Source organism: Glycine soja, chromosome 18 (genome assembly GCF_004193775.1).
Source record: "Glycine soja cultivar W05 chromosome 18, ASM419377v2, whole genome shotgun sequence".
NCBI lineage: Eukaryota > Viridiplantae > Streptophyta > Magnoliopsida > Fabales > Fabaceae > Glycine > Glycine soja.
In genome coordinates this window covers 17250391-17268378 of record NC_041019.1, presented here as the reverse complement: position 1 = coordinate 17268378, position 17988 = coordinate 17250391, and the positions used below count along the sequence as shown (strand labels likewise).

General features: G+C 31.6%; 2 protein-coding genes across 2 annotated transcripts; one reads left to right on the top strand and one right to left on the bottom strand.

The window, feature by feature from the left end:
- Positions 1–1740: 1740 nt before the first annotated feature.
- On the bottom strand, positions 1741–3464 carry LOC114397023. The gene is made up of 5 exons (XM_028359160.1): positions 3378–3464; positions 2691–3290; positions 2225–2505; positions 1862–2021; positions 1741–1773 (listed from the first exon to the last, which is right to left on the bottom strand). Exons 1-5 carry the CDS (start codon positions 3462–3464, stop codon positions 1741–1743), a joined length of 1161 nt encoding a protein of 386 aa, XP_028214961.1.
- Positions 3465–16081: 12617 nt separating this feature from the next.
- Positions 16082–16477, top strand: LOC114397022 (protein MAIN-LIKE 1-like). Its single transcript, XM_028359159.1, has one exon. It carries the CDS (start codon positions 16082–16084, stop codon positions 16475–16477), a length of 396 nt encoding a protein of 131 aa, XP_028214960.1.
- The last annotated feature ends 1511 nt before the right edge of the window (positions 16478–17988 follow it).

Genomic DNA, 17988 nt, shown 5'->3' with positions numbered 1-17988 from the left:
GATGTATCATCGATGAACTGAAGGATTTGATCAAACAAGTTGCACCTCAAGGGATTCCCCTTTATGGTATTCATGAATCACAAATGGTAAGATGATTATTTTTTCGACAACCAAGTCACTATGAGTATTCAGACAAAGTTATCAAATTTGAAATTATTGAGCTGAAAACTAATGATGAGGTGTTAAAGGTCTTAGTACAGTCTAACTACTGGAAACAATTTGGGCCAATAGAAATTTTAGCTGTTTTTAGAAAACAAGTAATGGAAATGGAAGACGACTTGTCTCAGTCACAACATGATTCAATGCAAAATTAGTATTACTTAATTGTACTTTTTCATGCAATTTTTATTTGTTTCCACTATGTTGAAGTTAATGTAATGTTTGAATTTGTGTCCATTAGCGAATGAAACCGTATGATTATTATTTTCAAAGCTTTTAATTATTTTCTAGCTTTTAAAAATGATGACTGAAAGCAAAATTCTGAATGTCAACAAAATAATAATTTACACAAACGTCAATGGTAATAACATTTTATGTTCATGGTTCACCTAAATCAACAAATTCGGTTTTCAGCCTAGAAAAACTTGTGTAACGCTGCATTCTAGCTATGTAAGGAGTGGGCTTTGCCTGAGAATGATAATGTGTACTCCACAGCAACGCTACTAGTGGTAAAGGACATTGGTCTCGTAACAAAACTTGTTACATAACGACAAACAAATTGAACGTTAGATACCCAACTACAGTGTTAGCAGTTTTACTAACGTCATGATATGCAATTACCTGTACAAAATGATTTCCATACACATGACCAATGCATATTACACGATGCACAGAAGAATCTGGCGGCGGCTGACTTCTAAGAGGAAAAAATATCATGCTTTGTTTTTGTGAAAGAGAAACAATGATGACGTTGTATCGTGAAGCAATGACGTATCCCATATCCGTAATATTCACCCACTTGTCCATGGTAACCTACATGTAACAGACAACAAATAGTGGCTACTTAAAATGTTATTTTAACAAAAAATGACATAATAACAAAATTACGCACCTTAGATAAGTCGTCAACAAGTAGAGAACGCTTCAATTCCTCAAATCTCTCTATGCCACCAATCAGGTTGATGTACTCTTCGGACCAGCTAGTCAGTTCTTTATGCAGATGGTTCCGCACCAATGATCACGATTCTTCACCCATACCCAATAACGCAACTATTGCATGATAACCACAATTACCATTTGCTTTGACATCAATAATGTTTTCAATAGAATCCTGTATGCAAGGATGAAATTGATTCAACATTGAAATATTTTGTCTTTGTATTGGGTCCTCAAATGATGATGCACGAGGTTTCACTAACGAATTACTATTTTTCATAGAGTGTAACGCATCAACATGCTCCTAATAGGACGAATCGTGTTTTGTATACTTTTGTTGTTTGGTTAGCGGTTTTTTTAGAGCACCTTTGGTCTTCACCTTTTCTGGATGAGGACACATGAAGTTCATATCAGGATAAGCAATTTCTCGCAGCTTTGACTTCAAATGTATTTTACCACAAACATCGAGCTGCTCAAAGCATTTTGATATAGTTTCCATCTCCTCAGTTATGGTCACATGTGTCTCACATAACCCTTGATCTGAAAAACTAAGTTTTCGTCAAAAAATGTGGATTGTCTCCAGTGGTATGGAGCTAACAACATATTTAAACAACTCACATGCACATGGAAGACCGTGGGTACTCCTCATGACACATCCACATCGTGAAGGGTTTTTGCCTGCATAAGGTACACACTCATACTCAATAATAATTTCATTTAAAGCGTACCCTGATACCATACCAAGTAGGTTTTTGTACAAGGTTACTTTAAACACATGCCCAACCACGTGTGTGCTTGTCTCAAAAGATGCTTTAATCTGGGTGTGTTGAAGTGTCATCATATTATTCATTGCTTCCCAAACACTGCATATGTCACCAACAGAGTTTTGTAGAAGTCTCTTTAGTGACCAATGAACACTCTCAACCCTACAGATGAAATATACAAAAACATGTAAACAATCACATTATTTTCATTTAAGTCAACACTTCAACAAATGAACACAAACAAAAAACCATATTGATACCTGTTAGTGGTTGTGTTTCCTAGATGCATCACTTTGTTGGTCCATGCTTTCACAAATCTTTCTTTGTGTGAAATCACCTATGTTTGACACACATAGTCTACAAACATAGGCCGCGAAGAGCAAGCCATTTCAAAGTTTTTAAGGTACTCATCAAAAGAACTCTCATTGGGATAATCAACCAAACTCTCCCAAGCCTCCATCACATAATCCCATGCATTCTTTTGAGCAATCAGGGTTTTGCACTTTGTCTTCATATTCTTGTCAATGTGGAACCGACACAGCAAGTTCGTAGCATCTGGGAATACAGTTTTCAATGCATTCATCAAAGACAAATCCCTGTCAGTGAGAATAACCCTGGGGAGTGCATCAACTCTCATGAAAAGACCCTGAAATCGCTCTAGAGCCCAAACAATATTATTAAGATGTTTTCCTTCCAAGTAAGCAAAATTGGTGGAGAATGTCATTCCTGTTGGTGTAACACCAACAATATCACGCAACGACAGTTTTTACCTATTTGTTTTGTAGGTATTGTCGATCAAAAAACTAAATTACAATAATTGGTTAACTTTACTGCATCAGGATGACTCCAGAATAAGTCACGTACAACTTTATCATCCTTCAGCCTATGCCACTGAATATATTGATCTCGATCAAGCAACATCATCAGTTGTTGCATTTCAGTGTTACTCCTTCTTATGGAAGAATGGTAAGCATGTCTCGCATTGTAAATTTGTTTGATTGTTGTATAACTGTTGTCATTGTGCTCCTTAAATGTCAACAAAATATTTCTTGGCTTCACCATAGACTTCGTCATATCAGCAACAACAATCTTCTCATCCTTTGTCAGTCGACCCGTATATGGATGCCCAACGAATGACTTTGCCATTTCGTGATTGTGAACCCCAAAAATTAACTTCACCATCCATCTGTCTCCTCTCGAAACTGGCTTCGCACGCAACTTAAACGAACATTTTCTACTGCGAGTGCATGTTCTTACCAAATTATGTTTCTTAGGCATATACTCCCCACTCCTTTCACAAGCTATCAACAGAAATGAGGTTCTTCCTCGAACACCAATATTGGTGTCTGACCTCATTATAATGGCAACAAATCCAATGTCATGGCCCAATGATCGAGCCCATTGTAAAACTTCATCACGGCTACCAAACAACTAGAACACAATTCAAATCAGGTTTGACATGAGTAAACATATATGTAATATAATTATTGCACCAACAACAACAAATTACACAAATACCTGAGAAGAATTAAAGACATAAGAGCAATCAACTTTAACGTCAACATCTTCCTCATTTTCAACATTCATTTCAACTTCTTCAGACATCATACTATCATACATCCATTGGTCTTCATCCATCTTAATAAAACATTTAACAAATTCAATTCAATAACCAAATTATACAATCACCTCATTTGTTATTCACACAATTATAGTCATTTAGAAAAAAAATATATTTTACTGGACTATTTCATTAAAATGTCATATAAATCTAGTAAATACATCCTTCAATAAAATACATAATTCAGTTAAACATGTAAATACATAATCATTTTCATATAAATTTGTTTAATTATTAATCATTAGTATATTAATTTTTAAGCAACATAATATTACTAAAACTAGTAAAAAAATTAACAAAATTATTAATAATGAAATTAACAATTATAATATAATAAATACAAAAAAAAATAATTCCGTATGACTAATACGGATCAGCAATCCGTATGTATTTTGCGTACCTCTTCTTCTCTGGCAACGAAAATCGACCAAAATTCACCGTATACTCCTCACAAACACACGTACACCACCGAAGACCAAATACGCTTCCAAACCGCCCTTAATGGAAGCAACTTACACTAAGTGATGGAAATTTTGCGAAAAAAATGATGCTGCAAAAATAAAAAAATCCTGCTGCTATTTATAACCAAAAATTTCATAAGGATATTTTCGGTATTTTAGAAAATTGTTGGGTGCCCTAGCAAAAATGCTGGGTACCTCAAACAATTCCCAAATTCGAATGTAGGTTAATCTATTCTTATAAATTACAATGCATAATTTGAAGAGTGATTTTTTTAAAATCAAATAAGAAACTAAAATAAATCAAATTTATTACTTAATTTAACATTAATTTTAATTGAAATCAAAGTTATGTATTTTAAATCTTTTTTATAAGTTTGAATTTAATGCAAACTGTGTCAAAGTTAATTTTTATCATAATTAATTTTCTATCTTTTATTTTACACTATTGATTATTTATAAGAAAAATAAAATAGAATTTATCATAAATATTTTATACTAATAATAAATTATTCTGATACATTTTTATTACTATTAATGAAAATATAGTAACAGTGTATAATTGAGTTATTATTACAAGTACTATTAATAATAAAATAAAAATAATCACAAATAATGAATAATTAGTCGCATAATGTAATTTCAAGACTATCAATAATAAAATTAGTTTTTTTTTATTATTATTGTAGATCAAGCATGTTGCTATGTCGGTTTTGTAGAATGCTACTACTGTATATTAGCTAGCAGTTTATGCTAGGGAGATGAATATGATTATGATTTTTTGTGTAAGGTCCGATTTGAGAGCTGCCTTTAGTTTTGTTGTGCTAAGACTTTTCAGACATTACCAGCTCCACTGCCAACTAATCTGCAGTAGATGCATCGTATCTTGGTATTTTCTGAGTATTTTGCCCTTGTGAGCTTTAAAACAAATGGTGCAGAAACTTTTCAGTGGAAATTGCCTCTTTTTTTCTTCTTACATTTTTAATAGGCTTAATTGGAATTTTGGTTCCCTGATTTTATAAATCAGTGAATTTGGTTTTCTTGAAATTTAATTGAGACATTTGGTCTACTTAGTTTTGAAAAATTGTGATTTTGGTTACTATGCCAAATTGCATCCGTCGTTAAAGTTTTAATGTTGACCAATTAATTGTTGAGTTGGCACATTAAGTTTTGTTTATTAACTATTAACTATAATTAATGAAGTTATTAAGATAAGGGTAAATAGTCATTTTTGTCCCTCAATGTGTAATTCACTGATAAATGCGTCCTTGAAAGATGAAAATACAAAATTTAGTCTCTGAAAGTGTAAAAAGTAAGACAAATATATCTTATCGTTAACTTTTGTTCGTCATCGTTAATAAAATAGCTTACGTGGCACAGAGGGATAAATTCGTCACTAAAATGATTGTCAATGTGGATTGCTAGCATAATGACATATTTGTCATAATATTTTTTTGATTTTTCGTCTTCCTACTCCACTGACAAATATTTCTCTGAAAGATAAAAATGCGAAATTTAGTCCCTGAAAGTATGAGAAGTGGGACAAATATATCCGGATGTTAATAATGAATTGTATCGGAGAAAAGCTATGAAAAAAAGGATTAAAAAACAGTAAATACAGCTTAAGATTTAAACTCTTATACTTTGATTATTTATCTATTTATCCATCTATCAAATTGTTAATTAGTTTTTTAATTAATCAATATAACTACTTATTTTCCAAAATAAAATAAAATTCTTTAGTTTTATGATATAAAAAAATTGAGTTACCATTTGAAAAAATGAAAGTCTTTTATTTCTTGAAATTTTTTGTTTCTTGGATTAATTATTAATCTTTATTACGTACTATGTCACAGTATGTCAAATGGAATGCAAGGTCGCCGCAGTCTCTAAATCAACGAGAGATACAACTCTACGTCCCAAAGACAAAGACTATTAGTTTTTTTTTTGTTTTATTTTAAAGTTAACCTCTGTATTAGTTTTAGCATTATTGTATTTTTTTTATTTAAATTTATTTGGATTCTTTATTTGTTAGTAACTATTTTCATTTCATTCATATTATGTATAATAAGTGTTGTAGGCACATAAGGTTTGTCTAAGGGATTTTTTCATATTTGAGGTATATATATATTTTATTGATTAAGGAAAAAGACTTATAATTCCACTTTAGCTTTATCTAGTTTAAATTTTGTGAGATTTTTTTTAAAAAAAATAGTTGATTAAATTTTTTTAAAATAAATAAATAAATAAATAAATTTGGTCCCACTGCCGGTTGTGTTTTTTCTACTCAAAACTCTCGACATATTATTTTTAATCTAAATATGAGGGCACTTAAATTGGAATTGTGATATGCAATAATTTTAAAAATTAAAAGTGAGAAATTTGATAAAATTATAAGATATAAGATAAATTTTTTTTAACAACAAAGATTAAGGTTTGACAAGGAAATCAAAATAATAAAAATATATATATTAAAAGAAAATTTAAAAAATATATTGCATAAATACTAAACGAATAAGAACAATAAATTATAAACACATAATAATAATAATAATAATAATAATAATAATAATAATAATAATAATAATAATAATAATAAGTCGCAATCTATTATTAACGTTCGGTATATTCGTCGCCATTTTTATACTTTCATGGACTAAATTTTACATTTTCATCTTTCAGAAACGCATTTGTCAGCGAAGTGAAAAGACGAAAAGTCAAAAAAATATTATGACAAATATGCCCTTATGCTGGTAATCTCCTTCGCCAATCATTTCAGGACATATTTGTCACTTCTAAATTTTGTATTTCCATCGTTCAAGGACACCTTTGTTATCGAATTAAGGGACAAAAATGACTATTTAGTCTTAAGATAATTATAAATTTATTAAAAACCAAAAATTATGTTCTTCCTCATCCTGTAACCTTTTTCTGTCGAAACCAACAACCCTCATTCTCTTTCTCAACCAAACCATGCAAAAATCTAAAACCCAAAAAATGAAGAACACTACATATTCAGATTGGCGAACACCGTCAAAACACGTCAAAAAACAAAAGGCATTGAGCAGGGAAGTGGTGGATAATAGGTGGAGTTCCAATGACAATCCAAGAATTAGTTGTTGGCATAGGACGAAAGTATCATGCTTGAATTTGCAATTTTAGATCTTGTAATGAATGTTGATAAATACTCCACCAATCACACAAAACTTCTAATGTAATCTGTTAGAACAAAGGAGAATGTGGATGCTAGTTTGAAAGAAAAAAAAAGGCTTCAAGTCCCACATCGCTCAGGATAAACACTTGAATAGTGTTTCACTCCCTATATATAGAGAGCTCTTTTCTTCTTTTTTCCTTATCCCAGTTGAGAAGCATTTCCTCAACTCTTCTTTCTCCCTCCCATATTTCAGCCGATGCATTTTCGGTAAACTTCTCCCTCTTTCTTTCTGTCGCTCTAAAATTTTGGTTGGCTATGATACTGACTTTTTAAGTCATATTTTCGGTTGACTATAAGAGTGACTTTTCAAGTCATATTTTCGGTTGGCTATAATAGTGACTTTTCAAGTCATATTTTCGGTTGACTGTTAGAGTGACTTTTCAAGTCATATTTTCAGGTGGCTTTAGAGTGACTTTTCAAGTCATACAAGAGGGTGTAATTCTAGAAAGATTTCCTCAGTGCAATGGGAATCTTATACAGTGATCTGGGCTGTTTTATCCTGGGGAGTTCATGGTTGATAGTCTGCTTGCACAATTTTTGACAGTGCCACGAAACGTCTTAAAGAAAGCGACTTTGTCCGCGACTCAGCTAGTAATTTTCTCGGTTTGCCATAAACTATTGTTACAACAATTTTAAGACGTATTCGGTTCTGCTATGGCTACCGTAGATATTACTAGATCGAACAACAATGACCTCAACAAACTTTTTAGGTTTGAAGGGTATCATTTCAAACGTTGGCAACAAAAGATGATGTTTTTTATGAGAAAAGTTGCCTATGTTTTGAACACTGATATTCCAGTGATACCTGAAGATGTTGAGAAGGAAGTGAAGGATATAATGACTATGGAATTAGCTCTCTGGAATGAAAATGATTACCTATGCAAGATTTTCATTCTGAATGGGTTAGCTGATGATCTCTATGATTATTATAGCCCATATAAGTCTGCCAAATTAGTTTGGCTGGCTCTGGAAGAGAAGTATGATACTGAGGAAGCTGGGACTAAAAAGTATGTTGTTAGCCGCTACCTCAAGTATCAAATGACTAATGATAAATCAATAGAGTCTCAATCCCATGAGATACAGAAAATTGCTCAAGAGTCATACATAGTTGTGATAACTAAGATCAATATGATTGGAGGATCAGATGGATGGTGGGTAGACACTGGCGCCTCCTGCCATGTCTGCTATGATCGTGCTATGTTTAAAACATACATGAATGTTGAAAATAAGAAAGTACTGCTGGGTGATTCCCACACCACTACTGTTGCTGGAACTGGAGATGTTGAACTGAAGTTTACCTCTGGAAAGACTTTGATCCTCAAAGATGTGATACATACTCCAGAGATGAGAAAGAATATGGTTTCTGGTTTTCTTTTAAACAAGGCTGGGTTTACTCAGACCTTAGGTGCAAATTTATTTAATTTGACCAAGAATGAGGTATTTGTAGGGAAAGGGTACGCCATTGATGGCATGTTCAAATTAAATCTTGATATTAATAAAGTTTCTCCTTCTGCTTACATGCTGTGTGATTTTAATATCTGACATTCTAGACTTTGTCATATAAATAATCGTTGCATATCTAACATGAGTAACTTAGGTTTTATTCCAAAGTTATCTTCAAATCACTTTGGAAAATGTGTTTTTTGCAGTCAATCTAAAATAACTAAGAAATCACATAAATCAGTAGTTAAAGAATCTGAGCCATTGGATTTAATACATTCTGATATATGTGAATTTGATGGAACGTTGACCAGAAATGGAAAACGATATTTTATCACTTTTATTGATGATTGCTCTGACTATACATATGTATATCTTATGAAAAATAAAAGTGAAGCGTTTGACATGTTTAAGTTATTTGTAACAGAAATTGAAAATCAATTCAATAAGAAAATTAAGAAACTTCGAAGTGATAGAGGCACAGAGTATGATTCCAGTTTGTTTAATGAGTTTTATAATTTGCATGGAATCATACATGAGACGAATGCTCCATATTCACCTGAAATGAACGGTAAAGTTGAAAGAAAGAACAAAACTTTTACAGAATTAGTTGTAGCTACTATGTTGAGTTCTAGTGTAACATCTTTTTGGTGGGGCGAAATTTTATTAATTGTTTGTTATGTGCTAAATAGAATCCCCAAATCAAAAAGCAAGACATCTCCCTATGAGATATTAAAGAGAAGACAACCAAATTTGTCTTATTTGAGAACTTGGGGATGTCTGGCCTATGTAAGGATCCCAAACCCCAAGATGGTTAAACTAGTAAGTAGAGCCTATGAATGTGTGTTCATTGGTTATGCTATTAATAGCAAAGCGTATAAGTTTTATGACCTAAGCGCAAAAGTGATCATAGAGTCAAATGATGCTAATTTTTATGAAAATAAATTTCCTTTTAAATTAAGGAATATTGGGGGTACTTCATCCAGTTATCTTCCTGCTATTAGTAGTGAAAATCTTGCACAAGCAGAACCAAATATAGAGCCTCGAAGAGGTAAGAGAGCAAGAATTGCTAAAGATTATGGGCCCAATTATATGACGTATACATTAGAGGAGGATCCATCAAACCTACAAGAAGCTTTGTCTTCTTTGGATGTTGACTTGTGGCAAGAAGCCATTAATGATGAGATGGATTCTTTAGAATCTAACAAGACCTGGCATTTAGTATACTTGCCTCCTGGTTGCAAACCAATTGGTTGTAAATGGATCTTGAAAAAGAAACTAAAACCTAATGGTACTGTGGATAAATACAAGGCTTGCCTTGTAGCCAAGGGTTTTAGGCAAAGAGAGAATGTGGATTTCTTCGACACCTTTTCACCAATTACTAGAATAACATCTATTCGGGTGCTAATATCTCTTGTTGCTATTCACAGTCTAGTGGTACACCAAATGGATGTTAAAACTGCTTTTTTAAATGGTGAATTGGAAGAGGAAATCTATATGGAGCAACCTGAAGGGTTTGTGATTCATGGACAAGAAGATAAAGTTTGCAAGTTAGATAAATCTTTTTATGGTCTAAAACAAGCACCTAAGCAGTGGCATGAAAAGTTTGATAACTTAATAGTCTCGAAAGGGTTTAAGGTGAATGAAAGTGACAAATGCATTTACTACAAATTTGTAAATAATATTTGCACTATAATATGAGTATATGTCGATGACCTTCTCATATTTGGTTCAAATATTCATGTAGTGAACAATGTGAAATCATTGTTGTGTAACAACTTTGATATGAAAGACCTCGGAGAAGCAAGTGTAATCCTTGGTATTAAGATTACTAGGTCAAAAGAGGGAATTTCTCTGGATCAATCTCACTACATTGAGAAGATCTTAAAGAAATATGATTACTTTGACTGTAAACCTGCTAGTACACCATATGATCCAAGTGTAAAACTATTTAAGAACACTGGTGAAGGTATACGACAAACTGAGTACGCAAGTATCATTGGCAGCCTTAGGTATGCCACTGATTGTACTAGACCCGACATAGCCTATGCTGTGGGATTATCATGCAGGTTTACCAGTAGACCTAGTATGGAGCACTGGCACGCTATTGAAAGGGTAATGAGGTACCTTAAAAGAACCATAAACCTTGGATTACATTATAAAAGGTTTCCCGCTGTACTTGAAGGATACAGCGATGCAGATTGGAACACTCTTTCAAATGATTCCAAAGCAACCAACGGCTATATATTTAGCATAGCTGGTGGGGCTATTTCTTGGAAGTCAAAGAAACATACTATCTTAGCTCAGTCCACTGTGGAATCTGAGATGATAGCACTAGCAACTGCTAGTGAGGAAGCAAGTTGGCTGAAAAGCTTACTTGCAGAGATTCCGTTATGGGAAAGACCGATACCAGCTGCGTTGATCCATTGCGATAGTACCGCAGCTATTGCAAAAATTGAGAACTGTTATTACAATGGTAAGAAACGACAGATACGTCGTAAGCACAACACTGTTAGAGAATTACTCTCAACAGGAGCTGTTAGAGTGGATCACGTACACACTGATGATAATTTAGTAGATCCTTTGACGAAAGGATTAGCTAGAGAGAAAGTCCATAACACTTCTAAAAGAATGGGACTATTGCCCTTACTGCGATGATAATTCATGATGGTAACCTGACCTAAATGACTGGAGATCCCAAGAACTAGGTTCAATGGGTAATAACAAGTTATGAAGTGATATGAGATGAACATGCTGTTATAAGTGAAAGCAGCATGATTCCTGAAGTAACAAGAGGATGAGTTATGGAAAAAAATCGTAATGCTTAATGAGATCTATACTCTATGTTGAGTGGAGTACCTAGGCTATAGGAGTACTTTTGATAGACTCACCTATGTGAATGTTGAAGTGGGGGCCGCTTCATATGAAATTTTGGGCAAAAATTTCTAGAGCATTCACTATACCGGGATAGACGTGCATGGCCTTTAACGCACAGGCTTTATAGAATACACCTATGAAAATGTTGTGTGTGGTTTGATGTCGGAGATAGAGTTCAAGACTTCGAGTCACTCTAGTAAAATTTGAATCTTACTCACTATGCAAAGGTTCAAGTTGTATGACACCTTTGTTTATGCACAATTTTATGAAATCCTCGAAAATCTTCTTTTCAAATTTCAAGTGAGGGATTGTTAGAACAAAGGAGAATGTGGATGAATGTTTGAAAAAGAAAAAAAGAAAAAAAAAAGGCTTCAAGTCCCACATCGCTCAAGATAAACACTTGAATAGTGTTTCACTCCTTATATATAAAGAGCCCATTTCTTCTTTTTTCTTTGTCCCAGTTGAGGAGCATTTCCTCAACTTTTCTTTCTCCCTCCCATATTTCAGCCGATGCATTTCCGGCAAACTTCTCCCTCTTTCTTTCTATCGCTCTAAAATTTCGATTGACTATGATACTGACTTTTTAAGTCATATTTTCGGTTGGCTATAAGAGTGACTTTTCAAGTCATATTTTCGGTTGGCTATAATAGTGACTTTTCAAGTCATATTTTCGGGTGGCTTTAGAGTGACTTTTCAAGTCATACAAGAGGGTGTAATTCTAGAAAGGTTCCCTCAGTGCAGTGAGAATCTTATACAGTGATCTGGGCTATTTTATCCTGGGGACTTCGTGGTTGATAGTCTGCTTGCACAATTTTTGGTAGTGCCGCGAAACGTCTTAAAGAAAGCGACATTGTCCGTGACTCAGCCAGTAATTTTCTCGGTTTGCCATAAACTATTGTTACAACATAATCAAAATTAAATTAAAAGTATCAAAATCTAATCTCAACATAACATTATAAACCAGCAATTAACAACAAAAAAGCTGAGATCGGAAAATAGTTTGAAACAAAAATCGCCCGCATACTCTCAAATAAACTTGTGGGAGTCGAGGTGCGACAGGATCGGAGGGAGGAGACCCATAGGTGACCTTCGTTGGAGAAGTTATTATTGGACATATCTAGACAGCAAGTAGAGTCGGGAAACACCGTGCATTGATGGTCAACAGAGAATCGTTACGAGATGAACTTCAAGACATGTGTAGCCATGGAAGCTGTAAGGTTAGCGGAAGAGGGGTTTTGGGAAGATGAATCTGATGTGCATATCCATTAAACATTTTTAGTTTTTAATTAATTTATAATTAAGTTAATAACTTTACTAATGATAATTATTTGTTAATAAACACAATATAAGTGTACCACCACCTAAGTAATCATCCATCCACGTTTATAAACTAACGATCAACAAATGCAATTTGACGAAATAACCAAAACTGTAATTTTCAAAACTAGAGAAACCGAATGTCTTTATTAAATTTCAAGAGAATTAATATCGTTGATTTATAAAAGTTGGAAAAACAAAATTTTAATTTAACCTTTTTAATAATATAAAGTAATTTTAAATAATTGCATAATCACCTACTTGAGTCTTTGTTTTTTTTTTTTACAGACCATGGGTTTAATCTAATGAACCAGGTTGTAAGTGGACCGGATCAGATTTCCAAAATAACAAGGGTGTTACTTAGTGCACCTGCTGGGGTGCCCAGCACCTACGGTGAAATGACAAAAATGTCCTTCACCCTAATAATATAAATATGGCTATAGTTCTGTCCATACAACGTGAATCATTCGTCTTCCTCTTCCTACGACGCTTCTTCTTGCTCTTCCTCTTCCTCTCACCTTCATTCGTCTTCGTGTTTCTTCCTCTTCTGCTTATCTTTCGTCTTCCTCTGTGCTCATGTTGTGGTTGTTGTTGTTGGTGGTTGTTGGTCTTCGTAGCAGTTCTTCTTCTTCTTCGTTGGGTAATCTTCTTCGAGTTAAGTGGTCCCTTCCCTCTCAAGTTGTTTTTGTTGAAGTGTTGAATGATTATTTGCTATTATGATGTTGTTGCATGATTGTATTGTTTTATGTAATTGGTTTTTGGTGTTGGTTTTTTTTGAAGCTTTGCCAGAAAAAATGGCCTATAGCCGGAAAAAATCCATACGGATTGTCAATCTGTATGAGTATTATTTACTTTTTAAAATTATTTCAAATTTTTTTCCTTTTATTTTTGGTAAAATTTATTTAAGTTATTATTAAAAATAATTATCGTTTTTATTGTTGGTAAATTTTTGTTAATATTTTCTTGAATTTTATTTTGTGTTGAGGCCATACGAATCAATGATCCGTATGGTATTTTTTAAAATTTTTTTTTTATTAATTCAAAATAAAAAACTGAAGTTTTTTTTGCAATTTTTTTAAAAAAATTGTTGTGAGTGTGAGTTATTTTTTAAATTTTTTTAATAGCGGTTATGTATGGTAAAAAAAATTATTTGTTATTTATTAAAATTTAATTAGTGCTATTTCCTGATCCGTATGGTATTTTTTTAAGAATGTGTTTAAATTAAAAATAATAAACTCGAAATTATGTTTAAATTTTTTTGTTGCAATTTCTTAAAAAATTCGTGTGAGTTATTTTAAATTTTTTTAAATAGTTTTTATGTATGGTAAAAATTATTTTAGTTATATATTAAAATTTAATTAGTATTATTGCCATACGGATCAGTGATTTGTATGGTTCATACGGATTGTCAATCCGTATTAACCATAATGATCTATGTGGAATTTTTTTTAAATTATTAATTAAATATAATAATTTGGAAATTATGTTAAAAAAAATTTGTTGCATTTTTTTTCAAAATTCTTGTGAGTTATTTTTAAATTTTTTTAAATGTTGTTATGTATGGTAAAAAAATTTGTTGTATTTTATTAAAATTTAATTAGTGTTTTGGCCATATGGATCTATATGGTTCATACGGATTGTCAATCCCTATGAACCATACGATCTGTATGGATTTCTTTTTAAATTTTGTGTTAATTAAAAATAATAATCTTGAAGTTATGTTTAAATTTTGTTGTTGCAATTTTTTTTAAAATTCTTGTGAGTTATTTTTTAAGAATTTTAAATGTTGTTATGTACGGTAAAAAAATTAGTTGTATTTTATTAAAATTTAATTAGTGTTTTGGCCATACAGATCTGTGATCCGTATAGTTTATATGAATTATCAATCTGTATGAATCATATGGATTCATATGGTATTTTTTAAATTCTAAAGTTTTTTTTTTAAATAGTGTTATGTTTGGAAAAAAAATTGTAGTTATTTTTTTTTATTTTAGTGATTTTGTTATAAAAAAATTAGTGTAGTTATTTTTTAGTGTATTGTAATCATTTTTGAAATTTATTCATGTATTGAAAATTTATTATGTATGGACTTATTTCGTTAGTCTTGTTGATAATTTTTTTTATTTATATGTTAGTCTTCCTTTTTATATAATTTGGCTAGTTTTGTTTATTTAATTATGTATGATAATATAAGATTACATTAGATTAGATTAGATTTCACATATTAAGAGTAAGATTAGATTATATTTCACAAATTAAGACTAAGATTAGATTAGATAAGATTTCCAAAACTAAGACTATATTTAAATTAATTAAAATTTGTTAGTTATAAAAATAATTCAATTGAAAATTATAAATAATTATTATTATAAAAAACATTGAAACAAATATTTTAATTGTATAATAAATTTGTAAGTTATAAAAAATGATTGAAATCAAATATTAAAATATATTATTTTGGTAGTTTTATTACTTAAAAAATTGACTTTTAATACTTTTAAAATAATTTTAATTTTGTTAGTTACTTTAAACATTATTGAAATAAATTTGATTTTATTACTTTAATTTTTTTTTTTGAAACAACCATTGAAAATAATTTAAATTAAGTTTAAAACAATTGTTGAAAACAAAATTTAATAAATATATTTTTCATTTAAAAATGATTTAAATAAAAATGTAAAAGATTTTAAAAAGTTAGTCAAAAAAATAAAATATTGTAACATTGTTCAAACCAAAACTGAAAAATGATTGAATGAAAAATTCAAAATATTTTGACATTTTTAGTTATTAAAAAATGATTTAAGAAAATATTCAAAATAATTAAACATGTTAAAAAATGATTGAATATAAAAAACAAATAATTATTGTGCAGATAATGGTTAGAACTAGAGAGGTCTTGGTCGGACTTTAGACCGAGCAATAGGAAAAGCCATGGGGAAGAGAGACCCGAGTGACGATGATGTCCCCCCGTGGCGAAGGCCTGCTGTATCAACCTGTAGACAGTGACAACAAGAGCGTGTTGTTGAGGACCCTCCTACGACCGTAGAGGAATTGAATGAAGAGCACCTGTTGAAGAAGTTGTTACTGATGTTGAGGGTTTTCCAGGCGGACCCCATGACACATCAGTTTTTAGAGATTTTGAAAATCGTGTTGCTTTGAGAGTGTGAAATGGAGAGGTATGTAATTTTTAAAAAACATAAAGAACATAGTTTACTAGTTAATAATTTTTTTACATGATCGATATTATTGTTTGCAGGAATGTCTTTAGCTAAAGCTATCTTCCCATGGAAGGAAGATGACTAAGTTCGGGAGGCCTGCTCCGGAGATTGAAGGCTTTGTGGCGGCCAGTGGACTAAGTCCTTTGATCATCTGTTCCCTAGATACGAGCGATCGGGGATTAATGTCTGCTTTTGTGGAACACTGGCATAAGGAAACTAACAGTTTCCATTTGCCTGTCGGAGAGGTGACTATCACCTTGGATGACGTCGCGTCGTTGCTACATCTGCCTGTTGTAGGGGCGTTCCACAACTTCGAGCTACTTCATGTCGATGACGCTGTCAATATGTTGGTGGAATTACTCGAGGTCAGCGCTGCAGAGGAGAGAGCTGAGACGATTCAATGTCATGGCTCTTATGTTCGACTATCATGGTTGCGCGACGTGTATCAGATGAAGATCGAGGCATGTGACTAGACTGTAGCAGCGTGAGCGTATTTGTTGCATCTGCTTGGATGCACACTCTTTGCTAACAAGAGTGTCACACATGTGCACGTGGTATTCTTGGATGCACTGCGTGACTTGATGTAGAGTTGGGGTTACGCTTGGGGTGTTGCTGCACGTACATAATCCGTATGACTCGTACGGATTATGTAATTCGTATGAGTTAATTCGTATGACTCATACGGATCACGTAATCCGTAAGTATTTTTTTTTAATTTCTTTTCAAAAATATGTTTTTTTAATTTATTAATATATTAAATTTTTTAATAGTAAATATTTTTTATTTATAAAAAAATACGGATTAAATAATTCGTATGAGTTATATTAAAATTAATTGTCACAAAATTTATTATTTAAATTTACATGCGCATTAAATATACATTAGAAATTTTAGTGTTATATATAGAACATTATTTATCTTATAACGTAATTAATCTATTAGCTTAGTTTGTTAGAGCATTGCATTAATAACTTGAAAGTCATAAGTTCCATTTTTGTTTGGGCTATTAATTTTAAATTAATTCGTAACACATATTTTTTAAAAAAATTAAAAAAAAAACTTTCGGTTTACGAAATCACAAAATGGAAAATTTGCGAAAGGTGCGCGTAGCAGTACCAGGATTTGGGTTATCTTATAGTGGATTGATTATAAATTCATTCGAATCGGTAAGTTAATCTATTCTTATAAATTAGAATACATAATTTGAAGAGTGATTTTTTTAAAATCAAATAAGAAACTAAAATAAATCAAATTTCTTACTTAATTTAACATTAATTTTAATTGAAATCAAAGTTATGTATTTTAAATCTTTTTTTTTTCACAAACACCTATAAACGTGTTTTTTTTTTGCCACACAGAAGTCTTAATTAACATGAGTTTTCTAATAAGAAACCTCCTATAAGCTTGAATTTAATGCAAACTATGTCAAAGTCAATTTTTATCAAAATTACTTTTCTCTCTTTTATTTTACACTATTGATTATTTATAAGAAAAATAAAATAGCATTTATCATAAATATTTTATACTAATAATAAATTATTCTGATACATTTTTATTACTATTAATGAAAATATAGTAACAGTGTATAATTGAGTTATTATTACAAGTACTATTAATAATAAAATAAAAATAATCACAAATAATGAATAATTAGTCGCATAATGTAATTTCAAGACTAAATTCACGTGTTTTCTTTAGGTTATCTTTTTCCAGCACCTCTTATCCTATATAACAGTTTTATAGGTTGTGTTAGGAATTAGGGATTAAGATTTAGGATACGGTTTTTCTGTTTCTGGAACATATTTAATGAATAGGTTCCCTCTGACGCTGCACCCAAAAAATGTTCCCTCTGACGATTACATGAACCACCCTTTGGATTTTCGACAATAAACGTCAGAAGAAATGCCCTTAGGTATAATGAAATTTCCTAGCTTCAAATGTTTTCCTTGCCGTACTGTACATGATTATAATATAAGTCAAATTT

What these genes read in the sequence shown, in the direction of transcription:
- LOC114397023 (XM_028359160.1), bottom strand. Translation starts at nt 3,464, where the DNA reads ATGTCTGAAGAAGTTGAAATGAATGTTGAAAATGAGGAAGATGTTGAC. An exon ending in ATGTCTTTAATTCTTCTCAG is followed by an intron (nt 3,291 to 3,377) that starts GTATTTGTGTAA and finishes ATTGTGTTCTAG; the next exon opens with TTGTTTGGTAGCCGTGATGA. An exon ending in TGGTTGGGCATGTGTTTAAA is followed by an intron (nt 1,774 to 1,861) that starts GTAACCTTGTAC and finishes TACCTTATGCAG; the next exon opens with GCAAAAACCCTTCACGATGT.
- LOC114397022 (XM_028359159.1), top strand. Translation starts at nt 16,082, where the DNA reads ATGACTAAGTTCGGGAGGCCTGCTCCGGAGATTGAAGGCTTTGTGGCG.